Source organism: Musa acuminata, chromosome BXJ1-9, assembly GCF_036884655.1.
Source record: "Musa acuminata AAA Group cultivar baxijiao chromosome BXJ1-9, Cavendish_Baxijiao_AAA, whole genome shotgun sequence".
NCBI lineage: Eukaryota > Viridiplantae > Streptophyta > Magnoliopsida > Zingiberales > Musaceae > Musa > Musa acuminata.
In genome coordinates, this window is record NC_088335.1 from 4,995,692 (window position 1) to 5,011,460 (window position 15,769).

Consider the following 15,769-nt stretch of genomic DNA (forward strand, 5'->3'; position numbering starts at 1 on the left):
AACTTATAAACCATCTCCAATTTCTTCCCACTTATAGACTAACTCGAACTCAATTTGTTGATGACAATGTTCGACAATAAGATTGTCACGCTAATAAAATAGCACAAACAATCAATGGAGGGATATTGCATCAAGCCAAGTGCTATGGAGAAGATGAAGATGATTGAAATATAAAGCATTCAATCTAAAAAAACTCTCTGTGAAAGAGCCTTAAGCATGATATGATCATATCAAACATACGAGAAGAGAGGAACATCAATTATAATGCTTTGAAATAACTGAGTTCTTTAAAATCTTATTTCCAGGCAGTATTTCAAAAGTTAGCATTCAACAAAACGAAAAAAAAGGGAAACAACTGATAAAAAGGAAAGTTTGCATAGTTGTCCAAAATCTAACATGCCAGTGAACATAGCAATCCAAATAAAGGTTAGAGGTTCTTCAAGACGGAAAAACTCATCCCATGTTTACATAACCATCCCGCCATCAATGGTAAAGACCTGCGTTGTATCAGAGTAAATATTCTCAGACAAGAAAATTGCAAAAATAATAATGGCTAAAAGCAGATCAGTGATGAAAGCCAATAAAATAAAACAAAATAAGGTCGCAAATATTTTTGTTAACTATCATAACTGTCAAAAGCATAAACCAAATCATCTCTGGAGAATCATACAACAGGCATCTGTTCATTAACTAAAATGGCATTTACCTGCCCGGTAATGTAACTCGATGCAGAATTAAGGGCCAAGAACTCCACTAAGCCAGCAACTTCTTCTGGTTGGCCATACCTCGCTGAAAAGTCATTTTAAATAATAACGTTCTTCTTATATACATAAATTATGACTTTCTGCAAAGTTTCTAGAGAAAAATGGAAGCAGTTTATAATCTAATCATAAGTAGCTCAGCCCAGAACAACCCAAGACCTCTAGGTTTACAGAGGTAGCCTGAAGCGTCAAACTGAAAGGGAAAATGGGAAGGCTAAAATGATTATCTTTGTAGTCTTGCCAAGTCAGGTAAATTTCTTCCAAGTGGAGAGTTACAAGAAGAAATACATGTCCACAGACAATAGTGAAGTTTACAGCTGTTGACAATCACTATAGAAGATCTGCTCAGTATGTTATTCCAAGAAGTTATATTTCCAATCTTACCTAATGGAATGGTCTGCAATATTTTCTTTTCGATGTCTTCTCCTAGTTTAGCAGTCATATCAGATGCAATGAACCCAGGAGCGACAGCATTAACCTAGGAAGTATCACCAAACAGTCATATAAAAGGAATTCACAAAATTAAATTGCAAGGTTTACATAAGAGAATAAACTGACATTGATATTTCTGCTTGCATATTCTTTTGCAACAGTTTTAGTAAAACCAATCACCCCTGCCTTTGCAGCACTATAATTAGCTTGGCCAATGTTCCCCACTAGTCCAACAACAGATGCTATGTTGATGATCCTTCCCTGTCAGAAGCATATTGAACAAAAATTGCATCGAGTTTGAAGAATGATTTGGACAAAAAACAAAGGCATAAATCTGCTGGAGCAAATTGATTAACTGAATACGACAATCTGAGAACTTCATATATCGATGAGTCATTTTCCCGGACTGACTATATCTACTATCATGGAGATATAGACATATAGTATTTGGTAATAAAGCACAAATGATCAAAATTACTGGCCTCACAAACTAATTGATAGTATCTGCTTGCATAACAGGTGACTGGGAAAACTTCAGGTTGCAAAGACTGTTATGAATCTTGTTTCCAGAAATAATTCCTAGATATGTGGAATAATTTGGGCACTCGCTCTCAAGGTCCAGACTAATTCAAGAATACAATACCTATCCGGAGTAGTCTCTAAAAGAAGAAAGTAGTAGAAACAAAAGATTTTAAGTAATTATTAAGAAAATAAAAGTCAGGGAATCCATAGCCAGGAAAGATGTGAAAAGTGCGTTTAAGAGCCGACAAGATGAAATCAGCTTAGTTCAAAATTCGGTGGTTAGACTAAAACTTTTTACTTGAATATATTAAGTAGAGAGTATAGAAATAAAGTAATGGGAAAACTTAAGTAAACCATGAAAGCTTGTTAAAATTCCCTTTGCTAATAACTAGCCCTAAACCATAATTTCTTGATAAGATTCAGTCAATCAAATTTGATGTGTACTTGAATTGACAACTGCATCCTAATTCAAGTTATCCCCTCTCTAATAGCAAACTATGATATAAGACCTTATGCAGCTCTAATATACCCATTATCACGAATATTTTCATGTGATCACATGAACATGATCTTAGTTACTTTACTGCAATGACGACAACTGGACAAACACTAGTTGTCCTTCTTTTCTTGCTATCATATTTTAATTTATAATAGAGAAACAAAAGACGGCAAACAAGTCAAAAAAAGGTTTTCCGATGGTGCTACACAGTATTTCATATTGATAAAATAACATGAATTTGTCAATTATTCAATGAAGAAAAATCACCTAAAAATCTATAATTCCATGAATTTCAAAAGAATATTGATTTCTTGATACTGACTTCAAACATATCCCTGCCTCTCAACCCTGCCCCACCATTATGAATAACCATGACAAAGTTATGGTTATGAACACATGATCTATAACATATAACAATTAGAACATCGAAATTTTCAAGCATCTCAAACAAATTAGGCAGTAGCTTTCTGTTAAGTATAGTTTACTTTAATTAGCACCAAAAAGAGCATCACGACAGACAAATCAACAAAGTTTCCTTTTCTGGATTTCCAAGATTTGCCATGAGCTAAAAAAGATTTTTTTAACGTTAACCCAACAAATTATGTAGATAACTTTTTTCTGGATCACATATTAATCAAACACTATCTATTAACAAACCAATGTGAAAGAAATCCTTAGGCGGTACCTTTTTCTTCTTCAACATAATTTTGGCTGCTGCCTGCAGGAGAATTTATTGCACCAATGAAGAATTAAAAGATTCACCATCCAAAACTTGCAAAGTCAATTCCAGAAGGTACAAGAACACAAACCTGTGTGCAAAGGAAAACACCAGTAAGATTCAGGTCAATGACTTCCTGCCATTGTGATTTTTTCATTCGCATCAACAGAGTGTCCCGTGTAATTCCTGGAAGCATTAATGTTTGGTCTCCATTAGAAAATATTAGAAGCAAACAGATCAAGTAGTGAAATCCTAGGAACCTGCATTGTTGACTAAAATGTCAACCGTTCCCCATGTATCAACTGCCTGAAGAATCACATATGCCATAAAATCAGCCAAAGATTAGGTTTATAGATTTGTTGAATATATGCAATGTTCTTGACTAACAGTTTTTATCATAGATTCCACATCAGCTTCTTTGGAAACATCTCCACCAAAAGTAATGGCTTGACCACCGTATGCATCTATCTGCAAAGTACATCAAACATCAGGAATATGCAAACAATGTTAAAAAAATTTGTTAAGTGCATTGTTAAAAAATTTATGCTGCTCGTTACTTTAGAAACAGTACCCTAACCCTTTAAGAGTCATGTATCAGTGTATCATCGTCATATTTCTGTGTAAAGATTAATTTTGATGACACACGAAATATGCACTCACCAGTCAGACCACATGCCAATACATTGTATGCCACATGCTGACTAACAATCGAACATTTTTCCCCAGTAGTATTCCAGGCTACATAATAACATAGTTGTACGTGGTTGTATATACCAACCACCAGTATCATGGTGTATATAACAATCACCAGTATTCAGATCCTAATTTTCATTTATCACATACCAACCTTAAAAGTTTTTGCTGGTTGTATAACTTATATATAGAATGGATCTGAAACAAAACTAACAAGAGTTAAAATGATTTCTGACAAAAAAAAAAACTATTAAGAAGAAAATTTTGTTTTCTTGGCACAAAGAAGCAAATGCGACAAATGATGAAGAAATTGGGAAACCCCAGACAATCATAGTGAACTTTCCTCTGAATTGAATAGAAAATAAAATTTGTAAAAGATAGGCAATATGGACCTACTTCTTTGGAGACTTCTTCAGCTTCCTTTGATGATCGTGCATAATTCACGAGAACCTGAATCAAATAGAGAATTATGCGATAGAAATTCAGAAAATCTGTTCAGCAATAGAACTACAATATGAATTTTTGCATAGTTATATGAATTACACATTCATGACATTTACAATACAGTAGAGATAACTCAATGAACTTTTAAAGCCCATGAAACGATTTCTTTGGTACCTTACAAAGCATGACAATTGTCTTTTAACAGAAATGTAAGTTCTAGGTTCGAAGTCGCAGTACAGCAAAAGAAATGATCATTCAACATGTTGTCAAGATGTAGATATATCTCATAAAAATTTTCAAAATTCTGATATATATCAAAATAATATTTCAGTTTTTATTTTTGGCCCCATCCTAATTCCTGCTCTACAGCACCTAGGCCAATCCCAATTCTAGTCCTATGATCTTGGTAGAAACCTTGTATATGACAGACAATTATGACAATAACCTCGGATACAAGCTAACATGAGAAAGCGAGTTTGCTCGGTTGCATGAAGTTGGTACACACTAAAAGCAACAAAGAGAAACATAAAATAGCAAGTTATTTATCTATTACAGTAGAAAATAGAATGTCTGGTCTTAATAGTTAATTCTATCAGTAGGCACACATCTTATATCAACTGACCTTGCAACCAGCTTTGCCTAGTGTTAAAGCTATCGCTTTTCCTATACCTCTAGACGCTCCAGTAACAATGACAACAGGTGCTTCCACTTTTTGAGCCTCTGTAGTAATTGACTGTTCAACAGCTGCAACATACGTCCTTACACCTGTAAATGTCATTAATAGATGGACCAAAGGTATCAACATGGTCATCGTTAAAACTAGCTACTTGCGATGGAAGCATTAAGAAGAATAAGTAATAAAAAGCAGCTGTCAGAATTTGCCTATAAACAGATTTTTTTCTATTAGAAATTATCATGCTGAACTCGATTCCAAATCCGTTGATCAAAAACAAAAAGCACCGGAATATGGAATTGATGGAATGGCATTAGGCATTTAAAAGAAGAAGTTTTTTTTTTTTTGAACTAAAGCCAAAAAAATCAATTTTTCTTTTAAGTCCACGATAGCATCGCTTTGATCTATTCTTTTAATTGCCAAGTGTCGTTACTCATAACTTGTCAGATTGTTCTTTAATGAATGAAGAACGAGATTGAGACTTGTTAAAATTGATAATTATTCTTGAAAACCCTTAGGACACCATCATCTATTTAGCATTTTGCAGATGGACATGATCTAAATCACATCTCCAGAGTTATACACCTTTTTCGTTCTCCTAATCGGGTCAAGAGAAGGAAACGGTTACCAGAGAAGGCGACAGTTCTATCAGGTCTGGAGTTGGAGTTGAGGGACAGCGACATGGCGACGAATCCATGCCTGGACATCGGAAGGAAGCTGTGGAGGTTCGCGGACCTCCGGAGAGGACCGGATCTGACGGGGATCAAAGAAAGGCCGGTGAAAGCAATGGAAGACGCCGCCATCACAGATCTGGAGAGCGCCAGAAGGCGAGAAGAGAGACCGGATCCGTAGGGACGGACGGTTGCCAGAGAAGTGGAGTAGGAATGAACTAAAAAGGCGAGGTCGCGTCGGAATTCTTGGAATCCCCGAAGGCGAAGGAGACAGAGTTGGGGGTTTTGGAATGGGTTTGGGTGGGGTTCGACTCGAACCGTGAGGCGGTCGGCCCGTTTCGGTTGCTTCCTTTACGTCAAGATGCGCGAAAGATCTGATGTCTTAATCGACCACATCCGTTTGTCGAGTTTATTTAGACAAGCCTCACGTAATTGTCGAGCAGTCTGCGGGTGTACTCTCTTAAGAGCATTGTTATGTTATAGACACGATATAGTTGATAATGTCTTAAGAGCATTGTTATGTTAGCTGAGGATGATGAAAGTGCAATGGATACGATGTTAAAATATCAATCACCTAAATATCGAGATGTCGATTATAAAATGCTTATGTGCTAGCATGCTTATGACTATCGATTACATATTGTTAAGGTGTCGACTATTTAGTACTGAAGTGTCGATCACTTGATGATACAGTGTCAGTCACTAATGATGATGTAACGTTGAGGTATCGATTATATAGCATCGAGATATTTACCACGTTATTATTTTCATACTAGGTATCGAACTAATGATGATGTAGATAATGTATTATTCGAATATGTATTCATTACATTCAGTATTTCAACATCCAAAATAATAGTATAAAAATAAGTGTTTTTTTTAAAAAAAATATTCAAATATTTAATTTCATCAAAAAAATATTCTTTTGTCTAAATAATTTTTTTTTAATATAATAACTAGAGCAACCAATAATTATGATACGACAAGATAGTCAAAATTGTGATTGCTATACATCTCTAAAGATGGACCTTTCAAGATATCTATGGCAAAGATGGTGACCGCCTCACTGCTAATTTGTTGAACGGATCTCAACCTAAAACTAGGGTTGCTAGAGCTCCCATCGCTCCCCTCACTCACCGAGCGACCCTTTTATCGCTCTACATTTGCATCGGCATCAATGCAAATGCAAAGTGATGCTGCTCGCCAACTACGTCGATGCCAACACAAATGGGTCATATGTTGTTTGAGCCGGGTCGATAGCTAAGGAAACCCAACAACTCGATCCAAGGGAGGCAGACCATGGCGTCCACGACAAAGCACGCTGCCTTACATGAGCCGTACAAGTCGAAGAGCCAGAATCGATCATGTTGCCCTCTATGGCACGACGTTGAGCACTAACCAGAGCTCATCCATGTCATTGCTGTCGTGCGAGAGGCCATTGGAGCATAGGGCGAGCATAGCTACGAACGAGTCGAGGGAGGAGGGAAAGCACTTCTTGCATATGGTGAAGAGTTTCGAGTGGGTGGGAGTGGACCACGAGAGGGAGGGGGTGGGTAGAGGCGTCCTTGACTATGGTGGGGTGGGAGAGGGATTTGGGGATTTTAGGACGTTGCTCCCAGGAGAATGGGGTGGTAGAGGAGCGAGGGGATGGGGAGCAGCCACCATCTACATCAACGCCAACATAATTTGTAAGTGGCAATTGCATCTGCATCAGACGATGTGGTCGATGGTATATTCCTCATGGAGGCGAGTAGCGTCGGAGGCAGTTAGACAATTGTATCAATATCGATGCTAGTGACACCGTCGTTTGTTACTACCGATGCCGAGATTATCTTTTTTATCTTTTTATTTTTATATTTTTATCAATAAAACTAATATTATTACGGTAAATATATATAAATATTTTATTTTTATAATTATACAAATATTAATATATATTTTTTAAAAATATAAGAATCGAAATGTTAAAGATAACAAACTATATGCAATCTATAATTTAGTTGGATCGCTGGGTCTGCTCTCGAGAGTTGCCGCGCGGCGTTTAGGTCCGATTCCAACTTCTCCGAGTTCACCGAGTCGACCCATTGGGCTCATATAAAAGACAAAAGCGACAAAAAAGCCGAGGCGGTCTGCGCGGGAAGTCAGACGACGAGCGAGCCCTAGGGTTTCCGCTTCTGCCACTGACGACGTCACTGGCCGAGCCAAGCCGCCTCCTCTCGCTGGTACTGTTCTCTCCGTCCCTCTCCGCCCCTCTCCGCCCCTATCTTCTCCTTCCGTTTCCTCTTGTCTCTTCTACGTCTGTATCATCAGAAGGTCTCCTACCCTCTCTGGTTCTCTTCTCTCCGCTTTTCGCCTTCACTGTCCCGTCTCCTCCCCTCTCTCGTTATGTCTTATCTTCTCCTCTCTGATGATATATATGATGAAATCGCCAATTGTTTGCATTCACATGTTCAGATCTTGCGGTACCATTCAGCCTTCGTGTTGATTCTTGGATGGTGTTAGTGTTTTGACTTACCGAGAGAAGTACTTCCTTTCTGTGTCCTTCAGTTGTCTGAGTTGGTTCATTCAATTCCATTGTGTTTTAATTCAACAACTTCAAATATTCTGTTAATATCCTGTCAAGAGCTGGACTTATCTAAGTGAAGTAACTCAAATGCATACTAAGTGTTCCTTTTTCTTATTATATTTGCACACTTGTTCATGTACTAGTGCATATAATTGGTTTAGGCGAGTCATTTCATATAATCTCTAATGTGTAGTTCTATATTTGCCTCCGAGGTTTATCCATGTGCATAGCTTATAACACCTCTTATTGTGAAAAGGGTTATTGTATGCCTTTTATCTGTCATGGATCAGAAACTAAAAAACATGCATTTGATCGAGGTTAAAATATATTTAATTATTACAATAAAATATCATCATTGATGTGAATGACCACTGTTTGCCTTAAATGAGTATCATTCCTGAATCGAGCTACTTGAGTGGAGAGACCAATTGAACTGGTGTAAACCTGAAAGAAGAGCACACAAAGCAATGAAATTAGTATTCATTCTTACAAATAAGAGATTCTGCATTAACTTTAATAAAAATGCAATTATTAACCGAAGAATATATGGGAGTTACTAATATCAACAAAAGAATTGTATATAAATTTATTTATTTATGTGCATCTTACAATCTAAGTTTGCAACCCTTTTCAATCCTAGGTAGGAAAACTGAGTTTGACAACACCTCATGCTAGTGAATTGGTTATTAGTTATTACATATGACTTCCTTTTTCTTTTTTGCTTCTTGGCATTCATGCAACTAGCTTGTTTTCATTGCTCTCCATTATGCCTAAAACCATGCTACTTCATTCTGACTGAATCCTGATATTGATAACTATTTGCATTCATGTTTATGTATGTCATAGCGGACTGACTATTCTGGTTGTGTCTTGATATTGTGGTAGCATATTAGCACTGAGCACAGGCATGTGCCAAGACTGATGCTCGCATATAGCTGTTAATGTTATATCCAGGTGACTGGAGTGGCAATGACTTATGTCGTATTATTGGTACATGATGAATTGGGTGCTTGAATACACGCTGCTAGATGATTATCAGCTTGCCCATGTTCCCTGGCAATGAACTCGCTGATTTTGAGATATAGCCATTAGATTCAAAATATATACAAGTTTCTTGCTGGAAATTTTGGTAGCTCACTAGTAATGTGAAAATTGGTACATTAGTGTTTTACATATGGTACCAGAAAAAGTGTGTGCTGTCACAGGGTCACTTGCAAGCACGTAAGTCGACTACAACTTGGTTAAAATAAATTATGATATAGATCGGTGATGGCTTTTTATGCTCATCAAAAGGCAACTCTTCTTTCTGTGATGACAGGTTTTTCTTGGTCAACTAGCTTTTGTTCTTCAGATGACATACTGCATCATTCTATTTTCTATGCTTGATGTTCTTGTATTAAGCTGAGATTTTCTCCAGTTGCAAAAGTTGTGACTAGGAGCAGAGATGCACATGTCTAGTTTTTGCAGTTGCAAATGATGTTTAAGGTCCGCTCTCAAGAAAGCAACATGCAAGTTTGTTGGCATGCACGCACCATGTATGTCACTGTGCATCTTGAGATATAGTTATGATTCTCCTAACTATTATGGAAGTTGCTAGATGTGGATTAATAATTGTTCTTAACACCAAAGCAGATCCAAATTCATTGGGCCTGAGTATACATGAAAAATATATATAAGTGAAAGATAAATTGTATGTTTTCAATTAATATGATTTTATATCTGATGAATGTAGTTCTGCTGTTGCACCTGAATTGTATGAACCTTCTTTTGGAACTGAGCCTGTGTTTATTTTATGCGTATGTGGCGAACAGGGAGATTGTAGTGGCCCTGTTCTAAGTGCACAATGCTCCTTTCTTTTTGGGCATTCAAAATCCCAAAGTTGGTCCTGCAGCTGTGCCATTTTATGTTATAAGTATTCTAACAGCATTGAGGTCTAAGAAGTTAAATTTCAAACACTTTTAGTTAACCTTGGCTTATATAGGAAATAAAAGTATGCAGAACTGTGATTATGTGAGGTTTGTGAACTTTGTTGACACTTCTTAATTTCATTCTTTGCTTGTATGAATTGTTATGAGGCATCACAAACTTCTTATTTGGTGATACTAAAATGGCAATCTGTTTTACTGATTTGAGGCTTAATCATGTCCAAAGAAAGTTAAATACACAATATTGTTGTTTATTTTACTCCTTACAACACCATTAGATTCAGTGAGATCTGAAGGCCTGTCATGTTATCAACGTTTTTAGTTCTCTTTCACAAGAAAAATCATACATAACTGTTTATGTTAACCCGACCAGGTATTATAATTATAGGTTTTCTTTTTTATGAATCTTTTGGACCAATAATATGTTTATCCAAAAAGTTATAATCTTTATTTGATTGTCACACAAATCTGATTTTTAAATATTTATGGCACAGAGGTTTTTTGGAGCATGTGTTGCCAGCATGACATGGTATCTGGAGCAATAATCTCAGAATTTGATGAAGGCATGAAGTTTCCATAATTTTTGACAATTTGTTTTGACTTGCAGGAACTTTGGAAGAGTGGGTCCTCTAAGGCATCCAAAGATTTGTCCCTGTAGCCAAATCAGGAGCTCATTCAGGCAAATGCAGATGAACACTGCCCACAATGATAATTCACGAGGTTCCCTTATTGTTCTAGAAGGACTAGACCGCAGTGGGAAGACTTCACAATCTAATAGACTGGTCACATTCTTAAAGGAAAAAGGATTATCAGTTGAATTATGGCGGTTCCCTGACAGAAGCACTTCTACCGGCCAAATGATATCTGCATATCTTGCAAATGAATCACAATTAGATGATAGAGCAATACATTTGCTTTTTAGTGCAAATCGCTGGGAGAAAAGGTAACATATGCCTGATTTGCCGAGTACTTACAGTTTATTATGGTATGTATCACCTCCACTTTTGTTGTGACCCTTATTGTAGATATGAAGGTTCCTTATTGAACTAGTTTGATGCAAATCTATGTTTCTGCAGAATTTCAGTTTATCCATAACTTTTGTGATCCATTGTTGACAAATTGATGTGGCAACTATTCAGTGATTAGATATGTTTGGCATGGCATACATCCTAGGATCTGAATGGGAGGAGTAATTTTGTTACTGAAAAATTTACCATGGTCTTGACATGTCCATCAGCAAATTTTGTTAATTTTCAAGATTCCATGCCATCTTCTGCAGATAAGTCGGCCTTGTGTTATACTGGTCCATTTATGATGTGAACTATAATTACCTTACTCTATTTCTTAATCTGTTTTCTAACTATTGTATCTTTTTTTTGAAGCTGATGTGCATGGTTAATAAGTTCATAAGATACAATTTGTGAACCATTTCTGTCAAATATATAATCATTTAGCTGTAGTATCTGGAACTGTTTATATAGTTGCTATTTAGATGCTTCAGGAATATATAGTCATGATGAATATAAATGTATTGCTTCTGTCATTTTAATATCTGCTTTCAATTTTCATGCTTGAAGACAGTTATACATATGCTTAAATGCAAATATGGTTGATTCCTTATTTGCAGATCACTAATGGAGAGCAAGGTAATGAGTGGAACCTCTCTTATTATTGATCGCTATTCATATTCTGGAGTAGCATTTTCTGCCGCTAAGGGGCTAGATGTAGAGTGGTGTAAGGTAAGTTTCCATGAAACCAAGGATCTTGATATCCAAACATTGAACCAGCTTACATTACAATATTGTATTCTATCTATGTAGGCTCCAGAAGTGGGACTGATAGCTCCAGATCTGGTTATATATCTTGATATATCTGCAGAGGTAGCTTATATATTTTTTGTATTTCATGTTTTTTTACAATATTCAAGGAGTATTAATGGTCATTTGTCATAGTTACAAAATACCATATTTTGAGAATTTCATGGACAGTTTCTTGTTGTGATGCTTAATCCTGTGATGAACACCTAATGGGAAATCAATCTAAATTGAATCATGTTATTGGAACAATGCAAATAATTCAAATCCTCGTTAAGGTTTTGCCAAATGAATACGTGTTCATTGTAGAGTACACACGCTGAAGAAGGGTCCATGAGAGCGCTGAGAAGATTATAATGAGCAATCAGACCGAGTTGCATCCTTTAAAAGTTAGTGTAGTATATATGAACAAGTCAAATGGAGGTAGTTGAGAGTTAGCTAATTAAGATGAACACCTTTGCTTTTTGAGAAGTCAAATTTAGACAAGTCACTTTGAAAGCCTTTGCTACTTGACAAAAGATAGTGTTTTTCTTGTTCTCATTGAAAATTTAATATGTTTTACTTGTACACTGTGTATGCCTATTTGCCTGAGAGCCTCATTTAGGCTTATCAGGGGTTATTACCTAGGACAGTGTTGCAAGATTGTGGTGGTTCTTTTGTTATGCCAACTAGTCATCATAGTGCTTGCTACAGGATCTTATCTATTATGCTATTCAGGTTGAATTATTAGCTTATCTATGCTTTTGTTTTAAATATGCATTACACGGCAAAATATAAGTGCTTGCAGTTATCAAGCTCGATCATGAGGACAACATCTGCTTTTTCCTTCTTTATTATTGCTCAGCATTTAATGTTCATCATTCTGAAATCTGTAATTTGAATCCTATTCAGAAAGCGGCAGAAAGAGGAGGCTATGGCACTGAAAGGTATGAGCGGCTGGAATTCCAAAAGAAAGTTGCGGAGCATTATCGGACCCTTTATGATGCTTCTTGGAAGGTAGCATTCATTTCAGAAGTTTCTGTACTAAATGTAGTTATTTGATTCTACTGTTGCATTCTTTTTAATACACTGGTTCTGGTGTTAGATTTACCTGTTTCATAATGTTGTGTTAATAATATCCCTTTAATACTTCTGATATTTTAGTTATAGCCATTGTTGATCTACCATAATTGCCCATTTTCAGAATATACACATTGTTCAGATGATATGTTCTTTTTCTTGTTCTATCACCCAGACTAGGTTCATGCCCATTATAAGAATTTTGTTTAGTTTCAGCAATCCAGTTGTTCTAGAATGTTTTTTCTTTTGGTCTCGTCTATGTCTAGTAAAATCAAGTCAATATCATCGGGGTCGAGCATTCTTGACATAGATTTCTTGAGTGAAAAAAAGTTCAGCATAAATACAACAGATTTAGAGAACATGACAGTTGACTTTGTCCCAGTGAGCAAATATTTATGCACAGACTGCTTCAAATTTCATTTCTTGCAATTAATAATTTTTTATACTTTTTCTCTAAACAGACTGTTCTAGCAATATAATTTTGTCATCATCTATTCTGTATCTTACATTTGCTGCAATATCCTGATGGCACTGATATGCTCAAGCTGCAGATTGTTGATGGTGGCCTCCCTGTGGAAACACTGGAGGAACAGATAAGAGAGATTGCGTTGGGTTGTATATTGACATGCCAAAAGGGCAAGCCACTCAGCAAACTCTGGCAGGCCAAATAGTTCTCTTTAATGGAAGTCTTCCTTCATAACAACCTGCATCCTGCAAGTATATATTTAGATTGTATCCCTTTTTTGGCTGTTCATATTCTATTCATTAATGCGATGATTATCTTGCCATACAAAATGGCTTTATCTCACATAATCATCCGACATATCTCGATTGCTTGCAGAGGCTTGTAACTGCATGTACGCTTCATCAGCTGATTTTTACGTTCTTGATGATGATTTCTTGGTCCTTCTCGGCCTTGCTGGTGCAGCAACTAAGATTTTCAGGTTCGTTTTATAGAAGTAATCTGTGTTGGAAAGCATGCACATCGACAGTAGATGATTCTTAGCTTTTGTTGTAGGCGAGTTGAAGACCCACGTTTGGTAATTTTCCTGTAGTCAACAGCTTTAAATAGTTCAGGGCTCGACTATCATGGTTTATTTACCTGTAGGAGCAGTTATTATACAGCATGGGTGAGTTGTGATTGACCGAATACACTGTTTTTTCCTCTGAATTGTGATTGATATCCTCGTTAGCTTTTTTTTTTCTCTTTCAAAGAACTTCTCGAAGTATCATTCAATTTGTAAATGATAGTTTTTTGTTCAAACTTTCCCATAAGCACAGTAGGAAACTATTGTTCTTAGTGGGAGAAAGACCAACAACACCTACTTTTTTTTGTGAATCCATTCCAAATTTTATACTGGTCGGGTAGGTGGGCAGGTGTTTAAAAATTATAATAAAGATGCAGTTTCTAAATGTTATTTTGTTATAGAATGAACTTGGGAAACCTGATGATTAAAATATAAAATTTGGAAAAATAGGCCAGCAATATTTAACACGTGGTGAAACTTTAATGGTGAGAAAAAAAATTATTAAAAAAGATGAAAGAGAATAAATAATTAGAGAGATAAAGAGTGCGTGTGATAAAGAAAAACAATGACAATAAAAACAAAAGTGATAGGATAATAGAAATGATGATTAGAGCGAGGAGTCAGCTCGCTTAAAATACATTTTATTCTTTTTCTTTTCCAAAAAAAAAGGACTGAAACACCTATGATCAAATATGGTCGATGTCGGAGGGTCGATTCTATCCGACTGTTTTCGTTGATGCAACAAATCAACACAGTAGAAAAAAATGGGCGATTAAATAAGCTTGAGAAAACGTTGCGGAAGATGAACAAGTCGACGTGCGGTTGTTGCAGAAATAAAAAACATGCCCCGAAAGCCAAGCTATTTACGTATCATCTCTTCCTCCACTGCCGCTACTAGCTGAGACTTAGGGCCGCCTTCACGTCCAGCCTCCACGCGCAAACGCCGCCGTCCAGCCTCCACACGTCGCATGGCACCGCCAGCGACGACGACGACGACGGCAGAGGCGGCGATGGAGGCCCTTTCGTCCTCCTCAGTCGCCTCGCGTACCACACGCGCACCCAGCACGTGAACGCCCGGCACCTCCCCGCCGCCGGCAGCAGCCCCTGCGAAACCAGCCCCACCCTCACCTCCTCTTCTTTCTCCGCAGCTCCGCCTCCCTCTAAGGAGGAGCAGCGCTGAGCCGTACCCACCACCATCCTCCGGTACGCCTCGTTGATCCACGTCACCCGGTCCCACTCGTCGGACACGAACCCGGGGCACTCGTCTGCCGCCAGCGCGGCCGCCACCGCCTCGTCACTCCTCCAAGCGACCTCCCCCTCCCTCCACCCGTCCGTCTCCGTCACGCACTCCACCGTCACCCACGACCCTATCGCCCCAACCGGCGGCACCATGCGCGGAACCACCACGGCCGAAGGAAGAGAAGGGAAACTAGGAGACCGCTCCGGCGCCGCTTCCCGGTCGCCTTTCCTCTCCGGCGTCTCCGGTATCAGCGACAACGTCACGATCGCCGACGACGACGGCGACGGGTTCGCCTCCGCCTTCCTCGGCTTCCTCCCACTCGCGCCGGAGGCCGGATTAGCGGATCCCTTCCGTTTCGGCCTCCTGGGCGCGGCGGCCGCCTCCGCTGCGGCAGCTACGGCCGAAGGGGACCCGGCGGCAGGTTTGGGCGCTATAGGCCGGAAGCGGATCATTGCCCGGCCCACCTTCCGCGCGACGTCGGCGTCTCCGCCTCCGCCGTACATCGTAACACAGCAACCGCCGCTCCTCTCGATCTACTCCTCCCCACTATTTTATTTATTTCCCTCTTATTTACTTCCAGTAGCGATCAACGAGGAGACTAAATAGCGCGAGGGCGGCCGACACGTGTCCACGAGGCATCTCGCGCTCCCATTTGAGCCAGGCTACAGGTGGCGCGTCCAGAGGCAAAGAGCGCGTGAAGGTCGGGGTGGGCGTAGCGTGGGTG

General features: G+C 38.4%; 3 protein-coding genes across 16 annotated transcripts; 1 reads left to right on the forward strand and 2 right to left on the reverse strand.

The window, feature by feature from the left end:
• Positions 1-265: 265 nt before the first annotated feature.
• LOC103997193 (3-oxoacyl-[acyl-carrier-protein] reductase 4) lies at positions 266-5,712 on the reverse strand. The gene is made up of 11 exons (XM_009418361.3): positions 5,371-5,712; positions 4,692-4,834; positions 4,022-4,075; positions 3,320-3,400; positions 3,193-3,238; positions 3,024-3,118; positions 2,900-2,932; positions 1,320-1,454; positions 1,146-1,239; positions 707-789; positions 266-497 (listed from the first exon to the last, which is right to left on the reverse strand). Exons 1-11 carry the CDS (start codon positions 5,543-5,545, stop codon positions 465-467), a joined length of 972 nt encoding a protein of 323 aa, XP_009416636.2. The 5' UTR covers positions 5,546-5,712; the 3' UTR covers positions 266-464.
• A 1,795-nt stretch (positions 5,713-7,507) lies between these two features.
• Positions 7,508-13,974, forward strand: LOC135582355 (thymidylate kinase-like). 14 transcript variants are annotated; one of them, XM_065082245.1, is made up of 11 exons: positions 7,541-7,635; positions 7,868-7,936; positions 8,915-9,200; positions 9,298-9,514; positions 10,512-10,847; positions 11,532-11,643; positions 11,725-11,784; positions 12,610-12,714; positions 13,323-13,494; positions 13,619-13,721; positions 13,796-13,974. In XM_065082245.1, exons 4-9 carry the CDS (start codon positions 9,453-9,455, stop codon positions 13,446-13,448), a joined length of 801 nt encoding a protein of 266 aa, XP_064938317.1. In that variant the 5' UTR covers positions 7,541-7,635; positions 7,868-7,936; positions 8,915-9,200; positions 9,298-9,452; the 3' UTR covers positions 13,449-13,494; positions 13,619-13,721; positions 13,796-13,974. The 14 variants fall into 14 exon arrangements, with proteins under 14 accessions (XP_064938326.1, XP_064938329.1, XP_064938318.1 ...); XM_065082244.1 differs by having other exon boundaries at positions 8,934-9,200; XM_065082255.1 differs by having other exon boundaries at positions 7,542-7,635; positions 8,934-9,200; positions 9,298-9,464.
• Positions 13,975-14,560: 586 nt separating this feature from the next.
• Positions 14,561-15,715, reverse strand: LOC103997305 (uncharacterized). The gene has a single exon (XM_009418471.3). The coding sequence runs from the start codon at positions 15,546-15,548 to the stop codon at positions 14,700-14,702; it is 849 nt and encodes a 282-aa protein (XP_009416746.2). The 5' UTR covers positions 15,549-15,715; the 3' UTR covers positions 14,561-14,699.
• Between the last annotated feature and the right edge of the window lie 54 nt (positions 15,716-15,769).